This window comes from Haliotis cracherodii, unplaced genomic scaffold (genome assembly GCF_022045235.1).
Source record: "Haliotis cracherodii isolate W230 unplaced genomic scaffold, xgHalCrac1.p SCAF_19, whole genome shotgun sequence".
In the NCBI taxonomy this organism is placed as follows: domain Eukaryota; kingdom Metazoa; phylum Mollusca; class Gastropoda; order Lepetellida; family Haliotidae; genus Haliotis; species Haliotis cracherodii.
The window spans coordinates 14,261,018-14,288,631 of record NW_027266274.1 but is presented as its reverse complement, the minus strand read 5'-3'; the positions used below and the strand labels follow the sequence as shown (position 1 = coordinate 14,288,631).

The window sequence follows — 27,614 nt, the reverse complement described above, 5'->3', positions numbered from 1 at the left end:
AGATCTGAGGACATCCCATTAGGGGTCATGTCAGAATGACCTTTCATCCGCCCAATCGGAGCGTCGCTTACCAGATCATGAAAGTGACAGTCGGAATGTGATTTCTAATCATGCAACCACAAGAACCTCAACACTGGGTATTCCAGATGATAAGTACGGTTTTAACGACTGAATCCATACAATCTAGACCATCTATTATCCATTCCAGAATGTTCTTTGGTTCAGGTTTCAAATTTTTAATCGAGAATTTGTCAAAATATGTTTTGAAGCCATGTCGCCAATTTGAAATGAGTGCCGTAAAGCACGAGAAAGCTGCCTTCTGATTGGTCATTCCATTGGTCTGTAAAAGTTCGTGCAAGGTCGGTCTGACGTGACCCTTAATGGGATGTCCTCAGATCTTTGTTTAGCAGTCGCGAGAACTAAGATCTGATTTTAATGAGATTGTGTGCAACCAGTCCTAGGACTTGAATATCAGACATTACCAAGGAACAATCACATTTCGAAATGAACAAAACACAAGTAAACCGTATAAACTTTTATTCTGACAAGCATGTACACTGTATATCCACATATACTATTATTCTTGTCAGTCAACAGGATGTATATCGGAGACAGAACCTGGTCTACCAGCTTCTTGCAACTCACAAGTCATCTTTGGTCACCATCATAAAAAACATTATATTGCATTCAGACCAGAGTTGTTCACTACAGCTTGGGGCCTGTTCCACAAAGCGATCGTAACGCTAAGATGATCGTAACTCCAACACTTTAACATAGTGAGTACGGTTTTACGCCGCTTTTAGCAATATTCCAGCAATATCATGGCGGGGGACACGTCACTATTAAACGTGATTTTACCTATCCCTATGACGTCACCTAACAACGGGCGTGATAATGGCCCGTCATCAAGCCATATGAGGGCATTATCAAGTTACAGTGGCCCACTGATTTCTGATAACATGGGGGTGGTTTAATGATAATTCTTTCCATTTTAGCTATAATGTATTTTATAACTATTATTTAACAACTGTTTTTTCTGTAAAATAATGTTCATTTTAGGGACTAGATGTCAGTCGGGGGCGGGGGGCGGTGATTGTCCAAGGCACAGCTATTTGCTGTGCAGAGATAACTAATGTGTCTGAGAGGAGTGAGAGAGTGAGTGAGTACGGTTTTACGCCGCTTTTAGCAATATTCCAGCAGTATCTCAACAGGGGGACACCAGAAATGGTCTTCACAAATTGTACCCATGTCGGGAATTGAACCCAGGTCTTCGGCGTGATGAGGGAACGCTTTAACCACTGGGCTACCCGACCGCCCCTACTTTAACATAGACTTACGACAGTCGTAGTGCTACGATCGCCTTGTGGAACGTGGCCTTGGACCACTTTTCTGTCTCCATGAGAGCATGTATTAAGCAAATGGAGCCTTGTATGAGAGCAATACACCTTGAGACACTTAAACAACGCATTGCCAAATAAGTACACACTGTCAGGATTAGTATTTAATTAAGTCATTTGTATATATGTCCTCCTTACATATACTGAACAAAATAAGTTAGGGATCATAAATATTTTTATGAGATTGTATGCTGTCTTCACTACCAAAAAATATCCCAGAAATATTCATGATCCTTAACTTTTTTTGTTCAGTATATTTGATTTTGTATCATCCCCTTTCATACATATAGTTGCTTGAAGAATCACACTGTACACATATTTTCCTGAATCATCATAAATCTCTATAAAATCATATTTTCTTCACAACTTGAATCCATGCACCAATATTTTTTTTACCACTATGCAAATTTAGCCCTAATTGGAAGCCTGAGTCTAGTAAAATTCTGTTTGGTTTGGTCAGCTCAGCTAATAATAGTCCATATGTTAACACTAAATTGGATGAAAGTGAGGTCCAGAGCCATGTTCGAAACAGTAGACTCAAAAGTGTTTCGCACATACTGCTTACCAGGAAACTATGTTCCCGCCCTCATCATCATCATCCTGTGCTGACTCATGTAACCACGGTAACACTCCTGGTTACGGTGGCCCAAAAGGGACATGAAGTCTGTTTGTCAATATTTTGACATTTTCGTTTTTGACCTTTTCATTTTTAAGTTTGACATTTTCATTTTAGTTTTTGACATTTTCGTTTTTGTTTTTGACATTTTCATTTTAGTTTTTTTGACATTTTCAGCGATTCAATATCTTCTTTACACATGATTTATCACATATTTGTTTGACAAATCGTGTTAATTTGCAAAAGGTTACGATAACAGTAAGTGAAATATCAAAATATTGAAAAACAGTCTCCATGTCCCTTATGGGCCACCGCACCTGGTGGCACAAAGCGATGCTCTGTCCCTACATCCAACTCAAACATGTATACACTCTCTGTTTACAAGTGGAAGGGAGGAGGGGAAAATACAAGAGTACAATATGTACTCAAAAACTCAAAACCCGAAAACAATATTTCTTTAGGGACCGACCATTTTATATTCTAGGGGAATGGGTGGGGGTGCAGGGATTTTATCCCCCCCAAAAATAATGGTGAGGTTTGATGTGATGGTCGGGTTTAAAGTGCACCTTTTTGTGACGTGTGTGTGTGTGTGTGTGTGTGTGTGTGTGTGTGTCCTAGTCCAGACTAATACAGGTTTTATAGTGCTAGCCCACTGAGGTACCACGCTGCAGTTAAACATGGATACTCACTCAGATAGTTGACCACCGCTGAGCCGACCAGTCCTTGTTTTATCCCCTTAATTCTAAGCACCAGGCAGGGAAACTTTAAGTACCAACGCTAAATAGTGCTTAAACCTAACACTGTCAGAGATGGGGGACAATTGTAGGAGAAAGGGATCACAAGAAACCAGAAATACATTTAAACAAGATCTACAGTGTCTTCACAGAAATAGCTCGAGGGAATAACAACGAAATCTTTGACACAAATTTTTTCATGAAATACAAAACCATTGTAAAGTTACAAAGAGGCTGGATACACAAAGTGACTAATATTTCGGGACTTGTACACTTCCCCACCCACCCATTTCCAAATACATTCACATATATACACTGTCCATGTAATGATAATTTGTTTACTTGAGGCTTGATCAAAGTATTCGAACCGACCCCTTCGGTGATCTGACCAGACCTCGGTCAGGTTCGAGTGTTAGCGCTCACCTTTGTGTGTTACTGCTGTTATGAAGCATTTGTATGAGATCTTCTTCAGAAAGATTGGCAAACTGTACATTGCCACTCACGGACACCATGTCAGTATTGATCAATATTGATGAAAGTACAAATCAAGAGTGATCACGTGAAGAATCAATATTTGAAGTCAGTGTCAGAAACGTGATTTGACCAAACCTTTTCGGGTCAGTTTTCTGTTGTTAGGTCAGCATTGAAATTTATTGTTTCATCACATGATAAGGATCAACCAATGAATTTCGGAGATTCTTTATAGAACTACAACAAAATGTCAATAAAAGTATCACAACCTTTGACAAAATTAAAGCTTACATACTCCTCAGGGAGTTGAGAATAACATCAGCACACACATTATTTGACATGGATCATGTGTTTTCAGCACACTTCTGCACTGAACCTGGTACTGTATAAATCGGTAATACTATTTTAATCATCAATATTATTCCTTGACCTTGGGGTTAAAGAGACACTTTGGAAAATGGTACCCCGAAGGGAAGAAGATAAGGATTGGGTACAGAGGGGGAGACAAGCATCTTGTACAGGGGGTGGGGTGGGTGGTGGTTCTGCTCCGGCATTCCGAAGAGGAAGAAACACTTTGGAAAGAAGAAACCCGTAGTGAAGCCAAGCATTGGGTCAAAGGGACCCATCCTACCCTGAAATATCTATTAGCAGTAGTTTCTGGCTAGAACTGGGATGAGATGGAATGTAAATTACATACAGATGATTTGAATCAGATTTCTGATTATAAGGGCTATTCACAATCAATGATATAATGGACAAAGCAATTGTATTTACCACACAATAATTCAAATATTTACAACATGTTACAGTTATCACATTATATGTATGCTGTGTACCAACTTATTATGAAAGTCTATGTAATACCTTGATTAGACACACAGAGTCCAAACAATCTTACATTACACAATAAACTTATCTTTTATTTTATCTATATGCTGAGCTGGAAATGCCTATTATTATCATTTAGAATTTTATTAAATTAACTACAATTAATTATGCAGTCATGCTGCCGGATCATAACTGAAAAGGAAATACCATTTTCGACGTAATAAGCACCCAGGCGCTCTCAAAATTAGAAATAGGGTGCATATAACAATTGAGTGTGTATTATACATGAATAAAAAAGTCTCGTGTACATTGATCAATTGGAAGGGGTGCTAATTGGGATTGTTCACTAGCCAATATATTAGTAAATATTGCCGTTGGCGCTTATAAGAGGGGGGTGCTTATTACGTCAAATTCGGTAAGGTATTACAGCACACAGCACGGTATGTATATAATCAAGTCTAGACCAGACAATCCAGTGATTGACATCATAATCATGAATATAATTGGGATATGATGACATGCATCAATCAAGTCAGCGAGCTTGACCACCCAATCTCGTTAGTCACCTCGTACGACAAGCATGGGTTGCTGAAGACCTATTCTAACACAGATCTTCACAGGGGACAAGCATAGGTTGCTGAAGACCTATTCTAACCCAGATCTTCACAGGGGACAAGCATAGGTTGCTGAAGACCTATTTTAACACGGATCTTCATGGGGGACAAGCATAGGAGGGGGGACAAGCATAGGTTGCTGAAGACCTATTCTAACACGGATCTTCACGGGGGACAAGCATGGGTTGCTGAAAACAAAATCTAACCGGGATCTTCACGGGGGACAAGCATAGGTTGCTGAAGACCTATTCTAACCCAGATCCTCACAAGGGACAAGCATAGGTTGCTGAAGCCCTATTCTAACCTGGATCTTCACGGGGGACAAGCATGGGTTGTTGAAAACAAAATCTAACCAGTGTCTTCGCGGGGGACAAGCATAGGTTGCTGAAGACCTATTCTAACCTGGGTCTTCGCGGGGTACAAGCATAGGTTGCTGAAGACCTATTCTAACCTGGGTCTTCGCGGGGTACAAGCATAGGTTGCTGAAGACCTATTCTAACCCAGATCTTCACAGGGGACAAGCATAGGTTGCTGAGGACCTATTCTAACACGGATCTTCACAGGGGACAAACAGAGGTAGCGGAAGACCTATTCTAACCTGGATCTTCACAGGGGACAAGCATGGGTTGCTGAAGACCTATTCTAACCTGGATCTTCGCGGGGGACAAGCATAGGTTGCTGAAGACCTATTCTAACACGGATCTTCACAGGGGACAAGCATAGGTTGTTGCAGACCAATTCTAACCTGGATCTTCACGGGGGACAAGCATGGGTTGCTGAGGACCAATTCTCATCCGGATCTTCATGGGGGACAAGCATGGGTTGCTAAAGACCAATTCTAACCCGGATCTTCACGGGGGACAAGCATGGGTTGCTGAAGACCTATTCTAACCTGGATCTTCAAGGGGGACAAGCATGGGTTGCTGAAGACCAATTCTAACATGGATCTTCACTGGTAAAGAAGTACAACGAAGTACCAGATGAAGCTGTGAATGAGTTAACTCTCTTCATCTGTAACCTTATTCTTCATCATAAACAGTAAACACAAAATATGCTTAAAACTAAACTGTTCATTGTAAAACATTAAAATCAGTCTCTTGCAGGACATTCAATTTCAATGCAATGAAAGCAGCTGCTGTTCCGACCTGCAGGTTTAGTTAATATATACAAACATACATGACAGCACTTCATCAGTCATTTATAATACATCGTTTTAAAAAAAGAAATAAAATATGAAAATATACAGAGGTCATCAAAGAACATCTATACCAAATCATCAATGACATCTATCCTGAGCTAATCAATGAACCTCTGTCTAAAGATTACAAATGATTACCATTCCTGAAATCATAATGAACACATTTTTCAGTCATCAATTAACAACTTGTTTATAGTCATCAATGAACACCTGTTCTGAGGTCATCAATGAACACCTCATCTGAGGTCATAAATGAACACCTCATCTGAGGTCATCAATGAACACCTTGTATAAGGTCATCAATGAACACCTCATCTGAGGTCATCAATGAACACCTCATCTGATGTCATCAATGAACACCTCATCTGAGGTCATCAATGAACACCTCATCTGAGGTCATCAATGAACACCTTGTATAAGGTCATCATCGAACACCTCATCTAAGGTCATCAATGAACACCTTGTATAAGGTCATCAATGAACACCTCATCTAAGGTCATCAATGAACACCTCATCTGAGGTCATCAATGAACACCTGTTCAAAGGCGCTGACTCGGACATAACAAGAATCAAACAAACAATGACATTATTTGGGGGTAAAACAGCAGCACTTTGTAAGAGTGAGAAGTCATGTCTTGTGACCTTGGCAAAACGTGGGGAGGTAGAGAGAACAGTCCTCGGCCTGCTTGACATGGTTTTGTTATGGACAGGATACAAACATAAGTCACAACTCGAGTCTTGATGGGTGTATGGTCACTGGTTATGAGATGTTTTTCTTCATCTTCTTTCTGAATGTCATGAGTAATATACTGTACAAAAAAAGGTACATATCATGAACATATTTTAATCTTCACTACAAAAAATATCCCAAAATATATTCATGGTCCCTAACTTGTTTTGTTCAGTATATATATACAGCCTTAGAAATTAGCACTAGTTTTGTAGTCCTTGCCAAACTGCCCAATAGTTGAAATATCATGATGACTAGACGAAATTTGCCCCTTTAAGGGTTTTGCTATATGATATCATTATAAGGACGAGTGGGCGAAAATGGTTTGTTTCTAATGCTGATTTATAGAATCGATCTTCACCAAAGACTCGGGATTTAACCGTTCATTTTGAACAGATAATAACAAATATCACGAAAACAGATAGGAGACACGTGTAAACAAATTCATCATGATGAACTCACAAGTTACCATGGTTACACAGACATATTGTCTTAACGTGTATGTGTGTATGACAATTACATTTTGAGACGGCCATCAGAGCAAGGTAACTCTTATTACAAACAGGATCAATTGGTGACGTGACAATCAGGTGATGTCCTGTCAAACATTATGTCATGAGGCTGAAAGGGGTGTTTATAAGACAGTGACTGGTCAACAGATGGCTATATTCCTTAACATGTAATGATAATCTAATTCATGCAGGACCTACGGACAATGGAACCTTGAACTCTATAAATGGGCAAAGAAATGAGGCCACAAAAACAAAAATTCATTACAGTGTTTCAAGATGACAGATGACTACAAAAATATGTTATTTTTTACAATACTTTGATAGTAAAGAGGAAATGACAAGTTATCATGATAACACAACATACAATGACACATCGTTAACTCCTTGGGACCATCGCAGATATATCTTTCCATGGGGAAAAACACATCAAGACTCATTGTTTCGTGCATAATGTGCACCCCCTTCTACACAGCTGTGTTTTTTGGAAAAAAAGTGTGCACTATACTCAAGAAAATACGGTACACCAAGATAATGGTTGTTCCAGACATGTTGTTTGTTTGTTCTTTTAAGACGCACTCGGCGATATTTGAGCTACAGCTATATGAATATATGAAGTCTGTAAATAATCGAGTCTGAACCAGACAATCCAGTGATTGATATAGTGAACAATGATCCATACCGTCAGAGTACAATGACATCCCATCAACCAAGTTACGAATCTGACCATCCAAGTAATTTGGTCATCTCTTCCAACTAACATTGGTTGCCGGGGACCACTTCTAACCCGTAATCCCTACATGTCCTTCTGACTTTTATATGATAAAGATATTAAAGCTTTCATCAACTTCATTGCATGAATGACCAGATCGTTTAATACGTGTATGTAAATGGTTTTTGCCAAGGCTCCAGTAAAACAAATCTGACATTTTATATCTAATTCTTGAGACCTCCAGCAGATACCTAGGTAGTTCTGGGTATTAAGGAGTGAGGTACTCCGACATCTTCCCGAGGCAAGCGTGTCCAGTAACCAATGTCAAGGTCTAGTTTCTACCCTTGCCACAAGGCCACTTTCCTTGGCTCGACCCTGGCGCCACCTTGCGTGAATCACGAGTTGTGCCCCTTGTAATGAAAAAACGATATCCAATCAGATTGCTGTTAGGCAACAACCCAGTCGATCAGACAACGAAAACATTCGTGATTTCATCCCTGACGCAAAACCATAGGCAATTGTTAGGGGGTTTAAAAGAATAAAAAGGCATATTCTTGTCAACTTAGACAGGCAATGGTAAATCACTTGCGAAGGTGTACTAGTCGTGGATGATGATTATGTGAAAAGTTCTCTCATTGGATTATCAACATGTGCGATAGTCCAATCGTATTGTGCGCTTGAAATGGCAAGGGAGGAAACAAGACTTTGACCAAAAGGCTAGTGGACGGTCTTGCCCTGGGGAGATGGTACCTGGGTGGTAAATTTAGACTCGTCCCAGACCTAGTTCTCATCATTTGAGATAACAGCGAAAACAAAGAATCTGCTGGGCCATGAAAATAAAAATAAAATGGAGTTAACAATGTTCAGTGTTGTGACATTTACAAGACACTGATAAGAGTGACAGTATCAGTTATGTTGACGGACATTCAGGATCACCATGAAAAGAATGACCCTTCAAAAAAATGTCCCCTCCTTCTTTCACGGTGCCGCTTCCTGTCTAGGCGAGCAGATGTGTACGTTCATTTGGCGCTTGGTCTAAATATGGCTCTTCATCAAGATGTCGCACGAGAGGATGTGTGGTGACGGTGAGACGAAACTTTTGGAAATCTCGTACATACGTGAAGAAAAACGATAAGAAAGTGAAAGCTGTTAGCCACTCTCCGATCGTGCTGACAATATGAGCTGTGAATCCCTGTGGGCAGACATAAAAACTTGAATCATACATGGTCAAATTGGGGGTAATGGTCTTGCATGCACAGACAACAGTTGCCTACAGCTACACACCACAATATTATTTCCCTACAGGAAAAACAATTACGTGTCATCATGGTCATTGCTTCCAGGTCTGTCTTTTTTACATGGACTGGACTCTAGCTGTGTTTGAGATGCATCACACTTATGACATAAAGAGATGGATTCTCTTCAAACTATATTAAGAAGAAATCTATTTATAGCAACACTCATGTTGAGGATGCCCTTTTGTTTGGTATTCGTTATCTTCAGAGCATGGAAATGAATGTCATGTAACACTTTTACAAAGCTAAAGTCTAAAATTAGAAAAAATTAAGATTATAAGAGGGATCTGCAAAGAAATCTTAATTTTTAGAGTTACTCATTAATATTGGGAATCAAAACAATACTATCAAGTCAATGTTTTACCAGCTTGCTGACATCTTCCCGAGGCAAGGGAATTAACTGACTAGGCTGGAATTTGTGGGCTCGATCATGGAGCCACCACTGGCAATTATGAGTTATGTCCCTTCTTTGTCCCTCCTATTGACCAATCAGATACCACCTCTTATATTCCTGGCATTTGTTTCTAACAAAATAGTGGCGCCCAGTCAAGACAATATGATCGCTAATCAAGATCTATATCATAATAAAACGGGTCTTACATCGAAAAAGTGCATCAAATCACATGAACCCATTGATTACAAACATGAAAGATTTCGAAAATATCTGTTGACTCGGAACACATGCTTTGCAAATCCTGCAATCGTGCAAAATCTGCACGGCAGTTTATGAACCAGATGTTTTCGTTACACAATTTTGATTGGACTATACATAGACTCGTTAGTATAATATAACTCCATAATTCCAGCCTAGTTAGGCAAGGGTGGAAACTGGACTTTTATACAGTCCCGTTAACCGACATCAATGGTAGCATATGATTATGTCGGATTAACGAGTATGTCGGATAAACGAAATTAAGTAGTATCAACATTCGTGATCGAACATCGGACAACACGATAGCTAACGAATAAACATGTGATAAAAAAACATAAAATAAATATTCACATAGTTATGTTAATTTGTTAGTGGAATATGTGTTCTAATCAAGCAGCCAGTAAAGTTTAACACAAAACAACTGTAACGGACTGTATGACTTTAAAAAGCATAGCCTGGAATGGAAGTCGCAACTTTGAAACTGGTACTGCAAAGCTTAAGAAAGATGCTTTCCAAGTGGCTAACGTCGACTTCCTGTTTGTCATTTCATTGGTAGGTCATTGTTCGCGAAAGGTTGTTTCGTTGTGACCTGAGACTGATTATTGAGTGATTTCAGGAATTTGTCACAATAGGTGTGTCGGAGTCGGGTGCGAGACTGTTGGATTAACAGGTCTAAATAGCACTGACTTAAAGGGGCACTGATCTAACGCCATTCCCCGGACTGGTTGTTGCCTTTGTTATTGTTTTTTCCCCCGTGAGTACCCGGATGATACGCAACGCAACTGAGCGTGACCAGAGACTGGGCTACCGTCTGCAAGGACAGCTAAATAAACTTGGAGGCTGGAGGCAATATTTGTTTTACGCATTTTTGAATAAACACTGATTGGCTAAATGTGATCTATAAAGATTCGACAAAGGGCGCATGTTAATTAATTTCTTCAGCCTAAACAAACTGACAAAAAGAACGGAGCTCATCGGAAGTCGTAATTTGGAAATACCCCAGATGGTTATAGTTTAATACTAAAAAAAAGGTATCCATGCAGTGAAAGCATTTTCGGATTTCGGATTGCGTCGATAATACGATTACTACTCCCTTGTCAGTCACGTTTTCTCGTATAACCCTACACTTGTGTATTTGTCGTCATTCACTTGATGCTCAGTTAATGAATTTATTACAGGTACAATTAGTGGTAGCACCACTTAGATTACCTGACAAAGGTTCTCATTTCGCATTTATTGTGTCTGGGGTAATTATTCAATCTATATCCAGGTTTGAAGTGAGGTGAAATGTGCGTTATGTAATATGCACGTGGCAGCCCAGCAAGAGATGAATGATCAGTTGATTTACTTTTTTAGGTAGATCAACGGATCGTTACTAGTCATCAAAGGATTAACAGAAAATACGTTGATTGATTAATCACTGTTATCTGGCACAGTGGATATGTCAAAAGTGAGTGTTTACATGTCTAGGTTTACTAAAACAAAGGGAATACACTCATATCATGGCGTGAAGTGCCGATGTAAAAACAACATACTTTGTTCAAAGGGTTAACTGATAATACGTTGATTGGTTGCTCATTGTTATCAAACTCAGTGGATTTTTTAGGAACCGTGGACGTAATGTAAATAGTTGTCACGTGGCCTTTCTCAGCCAACCCTTGAGACTTGACACCTATGTGAAACACCTGAAACAATCCAAGTGATCAGTTGAGAAACGAACACTGGTTATAATATCCCGAAACGATATATATCTTTTAGAATATTTGATAGTTACAGAAACATGTGACATCGAATAAGTTATTTTGTATAGCTGCAGATGAGTGGGACATTATTCCTTTGTGTGGATATTCACGGATACATTCCTCGAACAAGGAAGCTGCCTATTTATACACATAAATTTGGTAAGTTGTAATTATGGTATTTGCATTTTGTTTTCCTTCATTTGAACCGATTCGTTCTTGTTTCTCTACGTCTTGGTTGGGAAATTCTTCAATACGCGATAGACGTTGTTTTCACAGGTCATTTCCTTTGTAAGCGTGTATAGATTACCGTCAATTTGTAAAATGTGATTCTCTCAGGCAATTTATAAAATGTGTAAATATTTCAGTCATTTTGACTAAAAAATCTGTCCAGATTGATTAAGACGATCAAAAGGGCCTACAAACATCACAACAGATTATTATGTAGGTAGGCTTAGAAGCCAAACAACATAGAAATGTACTTTTCAACGTAACATTTTCAGTCTCTTGGTGATGACATTAAACATCAAAATGTTTGGAATTCGTTATCATAATAATACAGATGGAAATGTTTTTCAGTCACTTTATAAAATAACTCAATATTTATACGTTTAATAAATATGTTACACATTTTGACAGTAAAAAAATATACACACTATAAAAAAAGCAATGCTCAGATGAAATATTTACTTTGTGTTGCAAGTCAAAATAGTGTAAACGAAAATCGCAAAATTACCAAGCAAGTGACTTATCAAAACTTCGTCACCATTACCGATGCTACCCACAAAGATACCTACATTTCCTTATTATCTCGAAAACTGTATTTCATTTTGTTGATCAATTACTACCGGTATCCATAAAAGTGACTAATGCGCTTACGAATGGCGCAACAGAGGTCGCGAGCTAGTCTAGATTTCTGCTCTACATCCGGGTACTCACTGGGAAAAAACAATAACAAAGGCAACAACCAGTCCCGGGGAATTGCGTTAGATCAGTGCCCCTTTAATCGGTTCCCATCATCAGTGTCGGATAAAGCCGATTGTCGGATTAACGAGTGTCGGATTAACGAGACTTGACTGTAGTCAGTCAACTCCTTTGCCATGGAGAGACATCTTCTACACAGCTGTGTTGTTTGGAAAAAAAAGTGTGCACTATACTCAAGAAAATACGGTAACTCCTTTGCCTTGGGAGAGACGTCTGGCAAAGGGAGGAGCATCTTCCCGAGGCAAGTGAGTTAACTGACTATAAACGTTCAGTTTCCACCCTTGCCGAACTAGGCTGATATTATGGAGTTACATTTTGGCTGGACTAACGAGTCTATGCATAGTTCAATCAAAATCGCGAACGAAATCGAAATCCGGTTCGAAAAGTGTCATGCAGATTTCGGTTGACTGCAGGATTTGCAAAGCATGTGCACCGCTAACTCGTTGTCAACAGATATTTTCTAAATCTTTTCATGTTTTTAATCAAGGTTCTCATGTGATTTGATGCACTTCGCGATGTAAGACTCGTTTTAAGACAATATGGATCTTGATTATCGATCAGACCGTCTTGACTGGGCGCCACCGTTTTGTTTGAAGCAAATGCAAGTGATACGAGAGGTTGAATCTGATTGGTCAATAGGAGAGGCATAGAAAGGACATAACTTGTAATAGCCACTGGTGGCGCTACGATCGAGCCCAGGAATTCCAGGCTAGTTCGGCAAGGGTGGAAACTGGACTTTTAAAGTCAGTTAACTCTCTTGCCTCGGGAAGATGAGGGAGGAGGGCCCCTTTAATGTACTCACCGGGTCCCCATCGTCCCACTTCAACTTGGTCTTGGTGTGCGGTACAGCGTTCCACTTGTACAAAGCCACGGCTGCTGCAGCAAGGGCTGGACATGGGTCAGGAAGAAATAACCTGCTTCTTTGTTTGTTGTTTGCTGTTTAACACCCCACCCATTCCAGCTATATGACGGCAGTCTGTGAACAATACAGTCTGGACCAGACAATCCAGTGATTGACATTATGAGCATCGATCCACGCACTTGAGAACGATGACATGCATCAACCAAGTCAGTGAGCCTGACCACCTAATCCCATTATTCACCTCTTACGACAAACTGGTTGCTGAAGGCCAATTCTAACCCACATCTTCACGAGGTAGAAAATACACTGTATATGTCAAAACCATTGGTAATCTTACCTTGATTCCATTGTTTACAGAGCGGTGAGGTAGCCTTGTGGTTAAAGCATTCGTTTGTCACACCGAAGACCTGGGTTCGACTCACGATATGGGTACAATGTGTGAAGCCCATTTCTGGTGTCCCCCGCCATGATATTGCTGGAATATTGCTCTAAAAGTGGTGTTAAACCATATTCACTCCATTATTTACAGACGACAGCTTAGCGAGTCCAGCTGAAAACAACAACCACATTCACTCACTCATTCACTTACTAACTCATTCCCTCACTCACTTACTCACACACTGGCTCACTGACATTCACTCTCTGATGTAGCAGGATACTGATGATGAGGCAAGCGAGGGACGTGAGGCAGATTGCGAGGCGGATGCGGCATATGCGCAGGCCGTTGTAGTCGGGGTACATGTGGTACGAGATCCCTGTCTGGAGGAACGCGTAGATCACCCCGCCTACGAACACCAAGAACGCCCCTGAGATGTGAACTGCCTCCACCTCTGTTCCTTCCTGGAAAATAGAGTGAGTGAGTGAGTGAGTGAGTGAGTGAGTGAGTGAGTGAGTGAGTGAGTGTTGAAGTGTTTGTTTGTTGTTTAACGCCGCTCTCAGCAATATTCCAGCTATATGACGGCAGTCTTTAAAATAACCGAGTCTGGACCAGACAATCCAGTGATTGACATCATGAGCATCAATCCACGCAATTGGGATCCATGCCATGTATCAACCAAGTCAGTGAGCCTGACCACCCGATCCCGTTAGTCGCCTATTACGACAAGCATAGTCGCCTTTTACGTCAAGTATGGGTTGCTGAAGACCCATTCTACTGCGGAATCTTCACGGGTCAGTGTTGAAGTGAGTGATTGTTGGTGTGAGTAAGTGTGTAAGTGGCAGATGGTGTATTAGTGAGTTTTTTCACATGTATGTGTGTGAGTGTGTGTGTGTGTGTGTATGTGTGAAAAATTCTGTCCATATGTGTGTGTCTGTGAGTGAGTGAGTGAGTGAGTGGAATATGGTGTGTACGTGCGTGTGTGAATATGTGAGAGTGTGACCTTTACCATAGCATCTTTTGAGTCTCATTAAGATGACACAATCCCGAAAATAGTCATGCAATCAACTCTCTAGTTTCTAAGAAATACTGCTGAAAAATACCAATAAGCAAGATGGAGAGGGATACATCACTTCCCTCCACGATCTGAGGCTGCAAATGTGTCCCGGGAATTTATAATTACAGAAGCCGAAGACCCGGGTTTGATTCCCGACATGGGTACAATGTGTGAAGCCCATTTCTGGTGTTCCCCGCCGTGTTATTGCTGGAATATTGCTAAAGGCGGCGTAAAACCATACTCACTCACTATTATTACAGAAATAAGACACTGAAACACAAGACACTGGAACACTGAGGAGGATAGGCCAAGCCATGCATCATTCTTCTACTGTTACTCTAGCTATCCAACTGTGTGATCACCTGGAAGTTGGCGACCATGGAGCAGCCGAGGGAGGAGACGATGCCCATCACCATCGTTAACCTGTTCATTCGGACCAACCACCGATCTTCTCCGGTAGATATCGCATCAATCAACTTGTAGCGGATGTAAATTGTGCAGAACGCTGGAATGGGTGAAATATCAGTTTGTCAGGAGAGTTGATCTATGTCAGGAGAGGAAAGCCCGAAGTGATGTAGGTCTTAGACGTTTACCACTTTGGTGAAACCCACGAGCACGGGTATGGTGCTGACAAACCTAGAAACATAATCGGGGTGAACCGGGATTCAAACACAGTCGTAGGTTTCTGGCGTGTCCAAGGGACACAACTCTGCACAGCGAATCGCGGCGCCTAAGACGACTGGGCCACCCATGCCCCCCTCAAAACAAGAGATTAATAATTGCAAAGAAAAAATAAATTTGTATTAATGTTTCAGGGGGAAATGATATGTTTTAACAGAAGAATTTTGTAATTTTAGCTGCTGAATTACGGTGACTTAACAATTGGTGTGGCACTGAGTCCTCCAGGTACTTCCAGATCTCATGATTGCTGAAACATGTTTGTTTGTTTGTTTGTTTGTTGTTGTTGTTTAATGCCACACTCAGCAATATTCCAGCTATATGACGGCGGTCTGTAAATAGTCGAGTCTGGAGCAGACAATCCAGTGATTGACATCATGAGCTTTGATAAACACAATTGAGATACGATGACATGCCAGTCAATAAATTAGTGTGCATTAGTGTGCATTCAAATCTCATTCTCAGCTCCCTGGGGAGTATACAACCAAGTGGAAGGTAAGTTACATAAACAGCTATTTAGATGGGAACTCACTTATGAAAGCAGCTAGGTTTAGGAACTGCCCGAAGACGCTGCTCTCCGGAATCTTAGCTCCAGTGTCACTGAAACAGACCAGAGTTCAACGACCTTGCTAAGTCTGTTTGGCAAATAAAGTGAAACAAGAGTTTGCCACTAACGTGGCTACATCCCCCGCCCCTGTTGCAGAATTTATGACATAATTAAATCTAAACAAACCCTAACCTTATTTCACCGAGGTGGAACTTGTCATGGAAATTGTAAACAAAAAGAAGTCCATCTTGTCGTCATGGAAACGTAAAAATTAAAATTTCTAAAATTTCTAAATAGCAAAAGGCACCAGTTCAACATGTACCTGACAGACATGAAACATTTCATAAAAAAATATTGAACGGTTTATGAGTTATGCTCCGGAAACGAACCCTACCCTCACAGTCCCTAAGTCCATCTTGGTGCCATGGAAACGTAAAAAATAAAAAGTTCGGTAAAGGTCGTTTTGACATGACCCATAATGGGATGTCCTCAGATCTTTGTGTAGCGGCAGGGAGAATTTAGATCTGATTTTAATGAGATTGTCCATTTTCCAAAGGTCATTGACCCTGCTTATTTTAGGGACTTGTCACAGAGAAACAATTGGCTCAAATGACTCAAGCTGTTGTTGATATATCTCTACGACATTATTCAATGTCTACAATAAAAGATTTCACTATTACATAATTCCTTTTACATGAGGTTCAGAACCTTACAATCAACCCTCATAAATTTGATACCTGAAAATTTCAAAGGTTCAAATTTGCAGGCATTGAGTACTCAAGAAGCTCCACAATGTTGAAAATATGTTGTGTAAAATATCATCAGTAACTCTCCCTCCCTCTTTCTTGGAAGCTGTTTTGATAAAAAATAAAAAAACCATGAAATTTAACTAATTTTGTATCATCAAGCTGAATGGCAGGTTATTTTTTTAAATATGGATTTGAGAAAGAAAAATGTATCAAGGAAAATACTCGTATGCAGTGTAAAATCCACCAGAAAAATATCCAGGACAAGTTTCTTTCCACAAAGCAGGCTGTAGTTCACACTCCCATTCATTTTCAGTGATTTTATCTCAAAACTTTATCTTGGCAGACAAATTAGTGAAAATTACGTAATTTTGTTCAAATTTGGGATTTTCGTCCTTATTTTCAAAAATTCAGGGGTACATGTATCTTAAAATTTTATTCAATGTAAAAATAAACATAAAAGGCTTTCATTATTCATTGGTGGTTTTGAAGGTGAACAGAAGTGTTGATATTTCCCTGCACCAAGAGCACAAAGCCATACATAGTTCTGATATAATCTTGTACCTGATGTACGGAAATGCAGCCGTGACGTCGCCCCGTACAACAGCGATGACGTAGGACACGACGAATGTCCCCGCCGTCAGCAACACGAGGGCGATCGGCAGGAAGCCTAGCGCTGAATACATGGTGGACTCTGAAACAATGAAACACTGTTTAACAACACTGTACAGAGCTGAAAGTTCACTTTTTGACTAACTTGTTGATAGCCAAGTAAATATTCTTGATTCCAAAATCAAACGCAAATGGCCATGCAACTTTACCTATTACAATCGTGATAAATAAAAGATTATGTAAAATTGAGGTTGTTTGCTATTTATTATAATTGATTACAGTAAAAGACAAATTTGAACACAATGTTGCAATTGTAACAATGTTAAATGTTTGAGCATTTATATATTAGCTGGCTCTCAAAAAAATGTTTGTTTTGAGAACTGTCAAATATGAAATGATGACATGATCATTGATAGTCACCTTAAAAAAATACTTCACTTCAATCTCAACTTCGTACACAATGGTGTATCCCTGATGAGTAGATATAAATAATCAATTTCAACCCAATCTCATTAAAATCAGACCTTAGTTCTCGCTACCGCTAAACAAAGATCTGAAGACATCCCATTAGGGATCACGTCAGAACAACCTTTGATCCGACCAATCAGATCATGAAAGTGACAGTTGGAATGTGATTTCTAATCATACAACCTCGAAAACTTTAACATGTTTAACACAGGGTATTCTGTAAGATAGTTACGGGTTTAACATGAATCCATACAATCGAGACCATCTATTAGCCATTCCAGAATGTTCTTTTGTTTAGGTTTCAAATTTGTAATCAATGGTAATTGAGAATTTGTCAAAATATGTTTCGAAGCGTAGTCACCAATTAGTGCCGTAATGCACGAGAAAGCTGCCTTCTGATAGGTCAGATCTTTGTTTAGCAGTAACGAGAACTAAAATCTGATATTAACATGATTAATGAGATTGTTTCAACCTGAGTTTAACCTGAAAAAAAGTCTTGAAAGATTGAAAAAATCAGTGAAATTGACTTTATTTAACTTGTCACTGATTCATGTCAATTGAAAGTTTCCAGCGACTCATGTGTGAAAGATGAAGCCAACATTTATCACGGAAAATATCTGCTCGTAAAACATCTTTGCTACTTAAGGATTGAAGTTGTATTTGTTGACGTTCATCAGCTGATGAAGACAGTGCCTCACATGAGTAAATTCCATGATGCGCAGAGGGCTTCATGGTAAATTTGCTCACGTGAGGCACTGTCTTCATCAGCTGATGAACATCAAAGAATACAACTTCAATCCTTATATTGACAGATACATAAATCATAACAAAACAACCCATTAAACATCAAACTTTAATTATCTATAGTGAACTATATCAACGCGGAGAGTCGTGACATCATCCGTCCCAAACATTCCATTTGGAGTGATATCGCTTGGTTTTACAAACAGCAGAAAATGACTGCTACCTCAATATCATTCGCTTGAAATACAAGTTGCACCCAGTTAAGTTAGCGGTGGAATTGGAAAGAAATCCAGACAGGGCTCATGCTGAAAATGGATAAATGTTAACGTTCTGTGAATGTTTGGTATGTGTTTGAGTCATACTACGGCTGCTGATGACGCGGATTACCGCTTGAGGCAGTGCGGTTGGATTTACTGAGGCACGATAGTGTGGAGCTTGGTGATTTCTTTTGGTAAGTCGAGCATTCTCTGTTATAGCTTCCAATGGACGCTTCATTTCGCTGACCTGACATACACATGATCTGTCTGGCTTCGAAGCCTGCATCTTTCATAGCTCACAGTTTTCCCTAATTACTTTTAATGTTATTTTTAGATATTGAGGAATTCCCCTACAGTAGTTCTGTATGTCTCCTCGCGATTGACAGCGTAATCACGTGACATACTGACGTTCAACTGAGCGACAGTCAGCTTGGTAGTGTTCATCTAGGCGAGGTCACCCGCTACTCTCAATATTTCATGTTATATAGCATTTAAAAGGTCTAATCCTATTGTTCAAACAAGTGAAAGATATGTTTATTACATTATTTAAATAATGCATTGGTAAGCTTACACATTCATAACGTCTAGATTATGGACCAAGGAAGTGAAAATTTGACGATTTGCAGCAAATATAAGATTTCATAAAATACACTAACATATTTCTTTTTCATTGTCATTGTTTACGTATCGGCAAAAAACAGACTTAAAAATGGTATCTGTCTTCAACCATTTACCGATAACAGCAGCTGTCTGCTGAAGAAATACCTTCGTTTATGAAGCTTCTTAAGAATAACACGTACACGTCAAAGACATGTGACATGTGACACTGATACAAGTCTAACAACACTGTATCAGAACAACACTGTATGTACCCGAAGTCTAACAACGCTGTATCAGAACAACACTATATGTACCCAAAGTCTAACAACACGGTATCAGAACAACACTGTATGTACCCCAAGTCTAACAACACGGTATCAGAACAACACTGTATTTACCCCAAATCTAACAACACGGTATCAGAACAACACTGTATGTACCCCAAGTCTAACAACACGGTATCAGAACAACACTGTATGTACCCCATGTCTAACAACACGGTATCAGAACAACACTGTATGTACCCCAAGTCTAACAACAAGTATCAGAACAACACTGTATTTACCCCAAATCTAACAACAATGTATCAGAACAACACTGTATGTACCCCAAGTCTAACAACACGGTATCAGAACAACACTGTATGTACCCCAAGTCTAACAACACGGTATCAGAACAACACTGTATGTACCCAAAGTCTAACAACAAGTATCAGAACAACACTGTATGTACCCCAAATCTAACAACACTGTATCAGAACAACACTGTATGTACCCCAAATCTAACAACACTGTATCAGAACAACACTGTATTTACCCAAAGTCTAACAACACAGTATCAGAACAACACCTCTGAGTTGCCGTACATCTCCTTCTTATCAGTTTCATGAAACATTATCCTTGGACGAAAACAAATACCATGGCCATACTGAACCTTGACCTCTGAACACATTGTCACAACATTGTTACATTGATCAGGGAATACGAAACATGTACTTATCAACCCAGACTACCATATAGTATATGTAATCTTTTATAATACAATACATGTCTCGCCTCTATAAAAATATTTCCTGATACTGATGTGGAATTGAGCTAGCTAGACTTGTTTTTTATAATCTTTATTGGTTTCAGTTTCATAAAATACATCAATTAATCAAGTGGAATTTTTTTCCCCATTTTGGCACAACATTTCACTAAGTTTATCCAGTTCTTATCATGCATACAGTGATAGAAACTATTTTTAGTCCATTAGTCCTAATGATGATAATATATAGCAAAACCCTCAAGAATGGCAAATTTCTACAAGTCCTTATGGGCCAAGTGGTTAAAGCGTTCGCTCGTCACACCGAAGACCCGGGTTCGATTCCCAACATGGGTACAATGTGTGAAGCCCATTTCTGGTGTCCCCTGCGGTGATATTGCGGGAATATTGCTAAAAAGCGGCGTAAAACCATATTCACTCACTCACTCACTACTAGTCCTTATGATACCTTCACTACTGGACAATATGGCAAGGAACATAGGACTAACTGGTATGGCACTAGCGTCAATTTCTACCACTGGCAAGCCTGGCAACATGTTTTGTTTCTTTCTTTGTTGTTTAACGCCGCACTCAACAAAATTCAAGCTACATGATGGCGTTCTGTACAATAATCGAGTCTGCACCAGACAATCCAGTGACTGACATTATGAGCATCAATCCACGCAATTGGAATCGATGACAAGCATCAACCAAGTCGGCGAGTCTGACCACCCGATCCAGTTAGTTGCCTCTTACGACAAGAATGGTCGCCTTTAACAGCAAGTATGGGTTGCTGAAGATCTATTTAAATCCTGGAATATATTCATAAACTTCAAAGTGGATTTCGGTGTAACAAAATGAATGATTACTATTGACGAGGTCCATATGCGAAAACAAGGACCCGATGACCCGACCCCTGAGGTGTTGGGGTGAAATGATCCAGCAAGGTCCGAATCATGAGACATCGGTCACGATACGAGATGTATAGTTATATGCATCCATACGTCAAATCACATGCAAACTTCCTACTATGAATATTTCAGAGCAGGTTCAGAGTGAGTGAGTGAGTTGGGTTTAACGCCGCTTTTAACAGTGTTCCACTTATATCACTGCGTGTCAGCTTCATGTGGGAGGAAGGCCCGAAGTGATGCAGGTCTCAAACGTTTACCAGTTCGGTGGAACCCACGAGCACGGGTATGGTGCTGACCCCATAATCGGTGTGAACCGGGATTCGAACCCACAATCATAGGTTTCTGACGTGCCCAAGGGACGCAATTCTGCAGAGCGAATCGCGGCGCCTTAGACGACTGGGCCATCCGAGCCCCCAGAGCAGGTTCAGAAGAAAAAGCTAGCTGTAGACACATGTTCGTAGTGGATATTTTTAGTAGTGAACTTGAAACACTAATCATGCTAATTACTAGGGCTGCAACGATACAGGAAGGTCACAATACGATACGCATCTAAATATTCTGGTCACGATACGATACGTATCTCGATACGCAATGATAAAAAACAAGACTTAAAGCATGTCAAGATTGAACACGTTGAACCTTTCATGATTTTGGAAGTCAAAATTATTTTATAATAACAAGACTACTGAAGTTGTTCAGCTTCAAAGTGGAACTTTCTCTAACTTCCCTTAAAAACAATTCAAAGTTCAAACACCAGAAAATAATTAATCAGTGGTACAACGTCAAAGAATTTTGATGCAATGGTCGAAGAAATTGTATCTGAAATTATTGTTTTATCAGGAATAATATATTCCAATTGCGTGTTACCTTAGTTGCAGCTTAAATTATATATATATATTTAAAATCATAAGAACCACAAGTGTAGCATTTTGGTACTGGTGATTGCTGTTGCAGGATATTTTTACGCAAGTATGTCACTGATGATTTACTGTTTACATTTATATTTATTACTTTCTAAATGTCAGGTGACCTTGGCTATATAAGCCTTGGTCCAGAGAGATTGTTGTTAAAACTTAATAAACCAAAATATCAGCCCAAAAAAACCAAGCTCTAGCTCGTAAACACCCCTTACTTACCCCAATATCCCAAAGAATAACAAACTACCTCAATGAACACCAAAATTAAAAATCTTAAACAAAACTGCAAACAATCAAATATCTTCACCCCTAAACTTAAAATACCCAAAATAGACACAACACTAGCTAGCCAAATAAATAAACAAACCGACCCAAACATAGCTAAAACCACCACGCTAGCATACATACACGAAAATTGGCCAAATTGGTGTCACATTTACACGGACGGATCTTCAGATCCGACCTCCAAACACACAGGTTTCGGAGTCCATACCACACAACCAACTAAAACCACACAATCCTTCCGACTCCCAAACAACCAATCAATATTCACGGCAGAACTAATGGGCATGGCCTCAGCCCTCCATAATCAAGAATCCAAAAAACACAAAAAAATCCTAATACTTACCGACTCCCTAAGTGGACTGCAAGCCCTCCAAAACAAAAATACCAAAAAACGACCTAAATTAATAAATCAAATACTTAAAAGCTCCAACGACCTAACTAAGGTAGGCAAACAAATAACCTTCTTGTGGATACCCGCCCACGTAGGAATATACGGTAATGAAAACGCCGATAAAGCAGCTAAACTATCCCTCAAAATCCCAGAAATAAGCTTAAACTTACCCATCTCAAAATCAGAAATTAAAAGCGTAAACAAGCAAAAAATCACCAAAAAATGGCATAACCTATATCTAAACTCAAATAGCCAAATCAAAAAAGTACTCAGCAAACCACTAACCAAACCAAAAATTCTCCATCCATCAAAAAAAATTGACAGAGTAATCACTAAACTCCAAACAGGACACACCAACCTAAATAACCATCTAAAAAAAATTAAAAAACATACTGCAGGTAACTGCCCACACTGCAAACAACTAGAAACCCCAGAACATGCACTCATCCACTGCACACACTACCTAACACATCGAACCGCATTACAAACCACCCTCAATCTAAACAAGGCTCTCACTCTAGAAGCAATACTAAACCCACAAAATAAACTAGAAAACTTCAAGGCCTTAGGCGTATTCTTAATCAAAACGGAACTAATAAAACGCATCTAAAACCATAATAACCTACCAAATCAAAATCACATAAACAAACAATCATCCACCATACCCAGCTCCCTTAGTTCTCCTCCCCAACCCCATCGGCATCTATTCCAAATCTCAAAATTCCCAAATTCTATATAAGCAACCCCTAAAGCCCCCTCTTGGGTTGCACACACCACTTTCGCCCCTTTCGGAAACACATTAAATGGTCTGGCCGGGCCCGTGTGCGAAATACGCATCAGTCGGAAAGCGCACGTTAAATCTCCAAAGTAAGTTAGTAAGAGATTGAGAGGAGGAGAAGAAAGGTCTTACCCTTAGCCTAGCTAGGGTTAGGCTGGGTGCTCCGGGTCACCAAGACAACAACCACAACCACTATGTGCTGACCTGGCACAAAGTGTCTACATGTATAAAGTAAAACTGTATATACCGCAAGCCATCGTCTCCAAGTTGTAACTTCCTACTGAGAACCATATGTTGGCCCATTTCATATATGAGTATGCAAATTATAAATTAATCAACGTCAGACCAACACGCGTTGTTCTTTGTATCCATTCTATAGCAACTAAAGTTAATTTCAATGCGTCAAAAGCGGTAATCTGACCGTGGTTGCTGTATCTCTTCACACACGATTTCACATAACTTATTGAAATTTTGAAAAAAATTATTTAAATATATTACAAACACAAGTCCAGATATACAATGAACAAGTTTTGATAACAAGATACTATAATAATGGTATTGAATTGCGTACTTCAGTTCGGATTTGCTGACAGGTATTTCCATTGTTATGTGCTTGCGGGGATCAGCTGATAATATTTTTTGAGATGGGGAAAAACATCTGTTGGTGTAAAACCTGAGCTTATTAAAAATGTAAGTACGTTTTTGGGGAGCCATGCGTTACCGCACGCTATAACCAAGTTAGCGGTTATCGAAAGGCACAATAGCGAGGAAACGCTGTTCTTGAGATTTGCGTTCTGTATCGTGGCGTATTGATAAATGGGCCTACGTTTATCGTATATCGTATCGTGGGTCAAGTATCGCGATGCATCGGAATATCGGTGTATCGTTGCACCCTTACTAATTACAACACATTTCGCAATATTTGAATGACAAAAATGCTAAGGTCATTAAAGATGTTAAACGAGTAGTAAGTAATTTATTTCAGCAAGAGTATCGTCTTGTATTGATACAGAAAAAAGTTATTGTGCATCGTATCACCACATGAAAACTCACGATGCACAGATGCACCGATGTAACCGTTTCACCCTTACTGTGGTGTGCCAAGGTCCGGTCAGACGGCCGAAGGGGTAATCAGAATCACCAATTGCACAAACAGACAAAGCAATCTGTCTTCTGTCAAATCGATGATTCCCACATTCCCGAATAAAACAATAATCTGCTTGGAGCTTAAACTAATTAGCAGTCATAAAACATGAAGTCAGCCATCACAGCGCCGCACACAGTAAATAATCACAAAGGTGTGATCAAATCATATTGCTGAAAACGACAATGAAAACAATCAGTGACGTACATCTGATTCTGGGCTTGATCCAGCGTACCTTATTTCGTGGAAGAAGCGGTGATGTCTGTCTTTGCTTTCTAAATAATACCATGCAACTTATCACATCCGACAAGCTCACGTGAAGTCACCACCATGGCAATGCCCAGCACTAGGAAGTATTTAACAATCAGCCGTCACCAGCACGTGAAGGAAAGATAAAAGTAAATACCATTTTGTGATATTGTCCTACCCAAACTGACAACCATCTCAACTATTAAATTCCATGTTTGCTCCCCGGTAGACAGGTCTGTAGGTTTCGTATTGAGGAAAATTTAACTTGTTAATTTCGTGTTAAATTTAGGCACAATTTTGAGCATACAAGCTTAAAATTTATTAAAAATCTTTGATTAATTACAACCTTGAAACTTGTTGTGCTTAAGTAGCGTCAATGCTATTTTTACCTCAGGAAAAACCAAAACAACTTCTAGGGGAGTGAACTCCTCTTGCACTTGTTTAGATGGTAGCGCACACGGCAATAAATGTTTCGACGGTTGTTTTCGTGCAGCTTTCTCGACCTTCGATTCCGTAAGTTCTAGCGAGTTAATTTTTTTTTAAAAAGAAGGGCGCTAGATTTACCTACTCCAAATGTTCTACATGTTTATTAACGACGAATGTGTTGTGAATTATAATACGAAAGGAACGACAAAGCTCATATGGGTCTATGTCCTTTCTATTTATCCAAGCAGGAATCATGGGATTGGTTTAGAAAGACGTTACCTGTGATGTAAACATTTTTGTTATCCATAGGTTCAAGGTGAAATAATTACACGAGCTTCAATTTAATGTTAAGTTTATGTCCCGAGTGAAATAAGTATAGAATATTACACGAGCTTCAATTTAATTTCAAGTTTATGTCCCGAGTGGCATAATTTTCATTTTTCCCAAGGTGTACCAAATTAGTTATTATCTACATCTTTAATTATTTTATTATTTATATAAAATATTTGTTAAATCCATACTAATCACTTGCGTAGTAATGCTTCGAAGCGTCCCATGGCATTGTTTATTACCTACGAGGGCAAACATATCGGGTTCGTAAAAAAATCATTTATCATCCAAAACTGGCTCCCACAGGAGATATCGCTGGATTAGATCAAGCGATATCTACACTGTTGATATCGCTGCAATGTAGATATCGCTGCAATGAAATAACACCACAATGCTTTGCAGAACATTGTGACGTCACTGGTTACCATGACGTCACAATCAAATGACATCACTAATGGCTCTGCTACTGAAGCTGTTAGCATTGCTTTTTACACTGAAGACACTGCTAATTACTGTCTACAAATTGAAAAAGTTGGAAGAATAATGTTGGATGATAAATAAAATCTCACCCTCGTGTCTTTTGATATCAAATATATCAAAACTCGTTGATAAAAGTGGCAAATATCCTCGGCAAGCCTCGGAATTTTTCCACTTTTATCAACTCGTGTTGATATATTTGATATCAAAAGACACGAGGGTGAGATTCTATATATGTGCCCGGGGTCATATATCGCGTCACCAGTGTATTGTTTCCGTCATCCGGACGGCATTGTTGACGTCATTCGAATTTTATTGTGACATAAGGTCGGAATGACGTCATAGCTGAAGATTGTTGATGTCATTAGATATTGTGATTCCGCTGCTGTTGCGACTTGCTAAACACTAAAGCCCCCGTTACACTATCAAAATCTTTGATAAAAAACTTGGTCAAAGTCCTTATTGACCAAGTGTTTGATAGTGTAACGTGCTGTCAAAAAAACTTTGACAAAGTTTTTGACCGACTTTGATGGAATAGAAACCGATCCTTTTTCTCGTCAAACTTTGACAACGTTGATTTAATTTAGCCAATCAGAATGCAAGGAACATTTACCCATTTTCAACCAGAAGTGCATCGAACTAAGGCAAAATTAGTAAACTATTATGGACTGACGCGATGTTGGAAGAATTAATTGATTTGGTTCATTCTCGGGACCAAATATGCCTTTGTCTACTCCGACTCCGTCTTTTCAACATGGCAATATGCAAAATTCATATGATAACAGCAAAACATTTTTCGTCAGCAGCATCCGTCTTGGCAAGATCATTCCCGCCCAAACTTTGACGACCTGTCAAAAACTTTGATGAGTGTAAACACCCAACTAGGTCAAAGTTTGTGATAGTGTAACGGGGGCTTTAGATTCGTTCTATATGGAGACGTCTTCTTTCGTAAAAAATAGAATATTATATTCGTGTTCATGTCATACGATGTTTACGACACTCGTGTCTAAAGGTTAAAACACATAAGGTTAATCTACTAATTCACACGGTACAACTATAATACGTACAAAAAAGGAACAGATGAAATAAGGTTTTAATGACGAAAAATGTCTGTAAAATTAATTTCGGGATTGTAGATCACTATCGGGTGTGTCTACCATGTTGGGTGATACTTGCACTACGCCATTCGTGACCAACGTGTTATTCCGGGACAAGCCGTCTTCTTGCAGGTTACGGAAAGGGGCGAGTGGTGACGAA

General features: G+C 39.5%; 1 protein-coding gene across 2 annotated transcripts; it reads right to left on the bottom strand.

Annotated features, from left to right (window-relative positions):
- Nucleotides 1–522: 522 nt before the first annotated feature.
- Nucleotides 523–25,268, bottom strand: LOC139466774 (DNA damage-regulated autophagy modulator protein 2-like). 2 transcript variants are annotated; one of them, XM_071248451.1, is made up of 7 exons: nucleotides 25,083–25,268; nucleotides 17,310–17,439; nucleotides 15,985–16,052; nucleotides 15,137–15,279; nucleotides 14,001–14,181; nucleotides 13,282–13,367; nucleotides 523–9,001 (listed from the first exon to the last, which is right to left on the bottom strand). In XM_071248451.1, exons 2-7 carry the CDS (start codon nucleotides 17,429–17,431, stop codon nucleotides 8,807–8,809), a joined length of 795 nt encoding a protein of 264 aa, XP_071104552.1. In that variant the 5' UTR covers nucleotides 17,432–17,439; nucleotides 25,083–25,268; the 3' UTR covers nucleotides 523–8,806. The 2 variants fall into 2 exon arrangements, with proteins under 2 accessions (XP_071104552.1, XP_071104551.1); XM_071248450.1 differs by having other exon boundaries at nucleotides 25,111–25,268.
- Between the last annotated feature and the right edge of the window lie 2,346 nt (nucleotides 25,269–27,614).

What these genes read in the sequence shown, in the direction of transcription:
- LOC139466774 (XM_071248451.1), bottom strand. Translation starts at nt 17,431, where the DNA reads ATGTATTCAGCGCTAGGCTTCCTGCCGATCGCCCTCGTGTTGCTGACG. An exon ending in CCATGGTCGCCAACTTCCAG is followed by an intron (nt 14,182 to 15,136) that starts GTGATCACACAG and finishes TCTATTTTCCAG; the next exon opens with GAAGGAACAGAGGTGGAGGC. An exon ending in AGTGGGACGATGGGGACCCG is followed by an intron (nt 9,002 to 13,281) that starts GTGAGTACATTA and finishes GTCTGCCCACAG; the next exon opens with GGATTCACAGCTCATATTGT.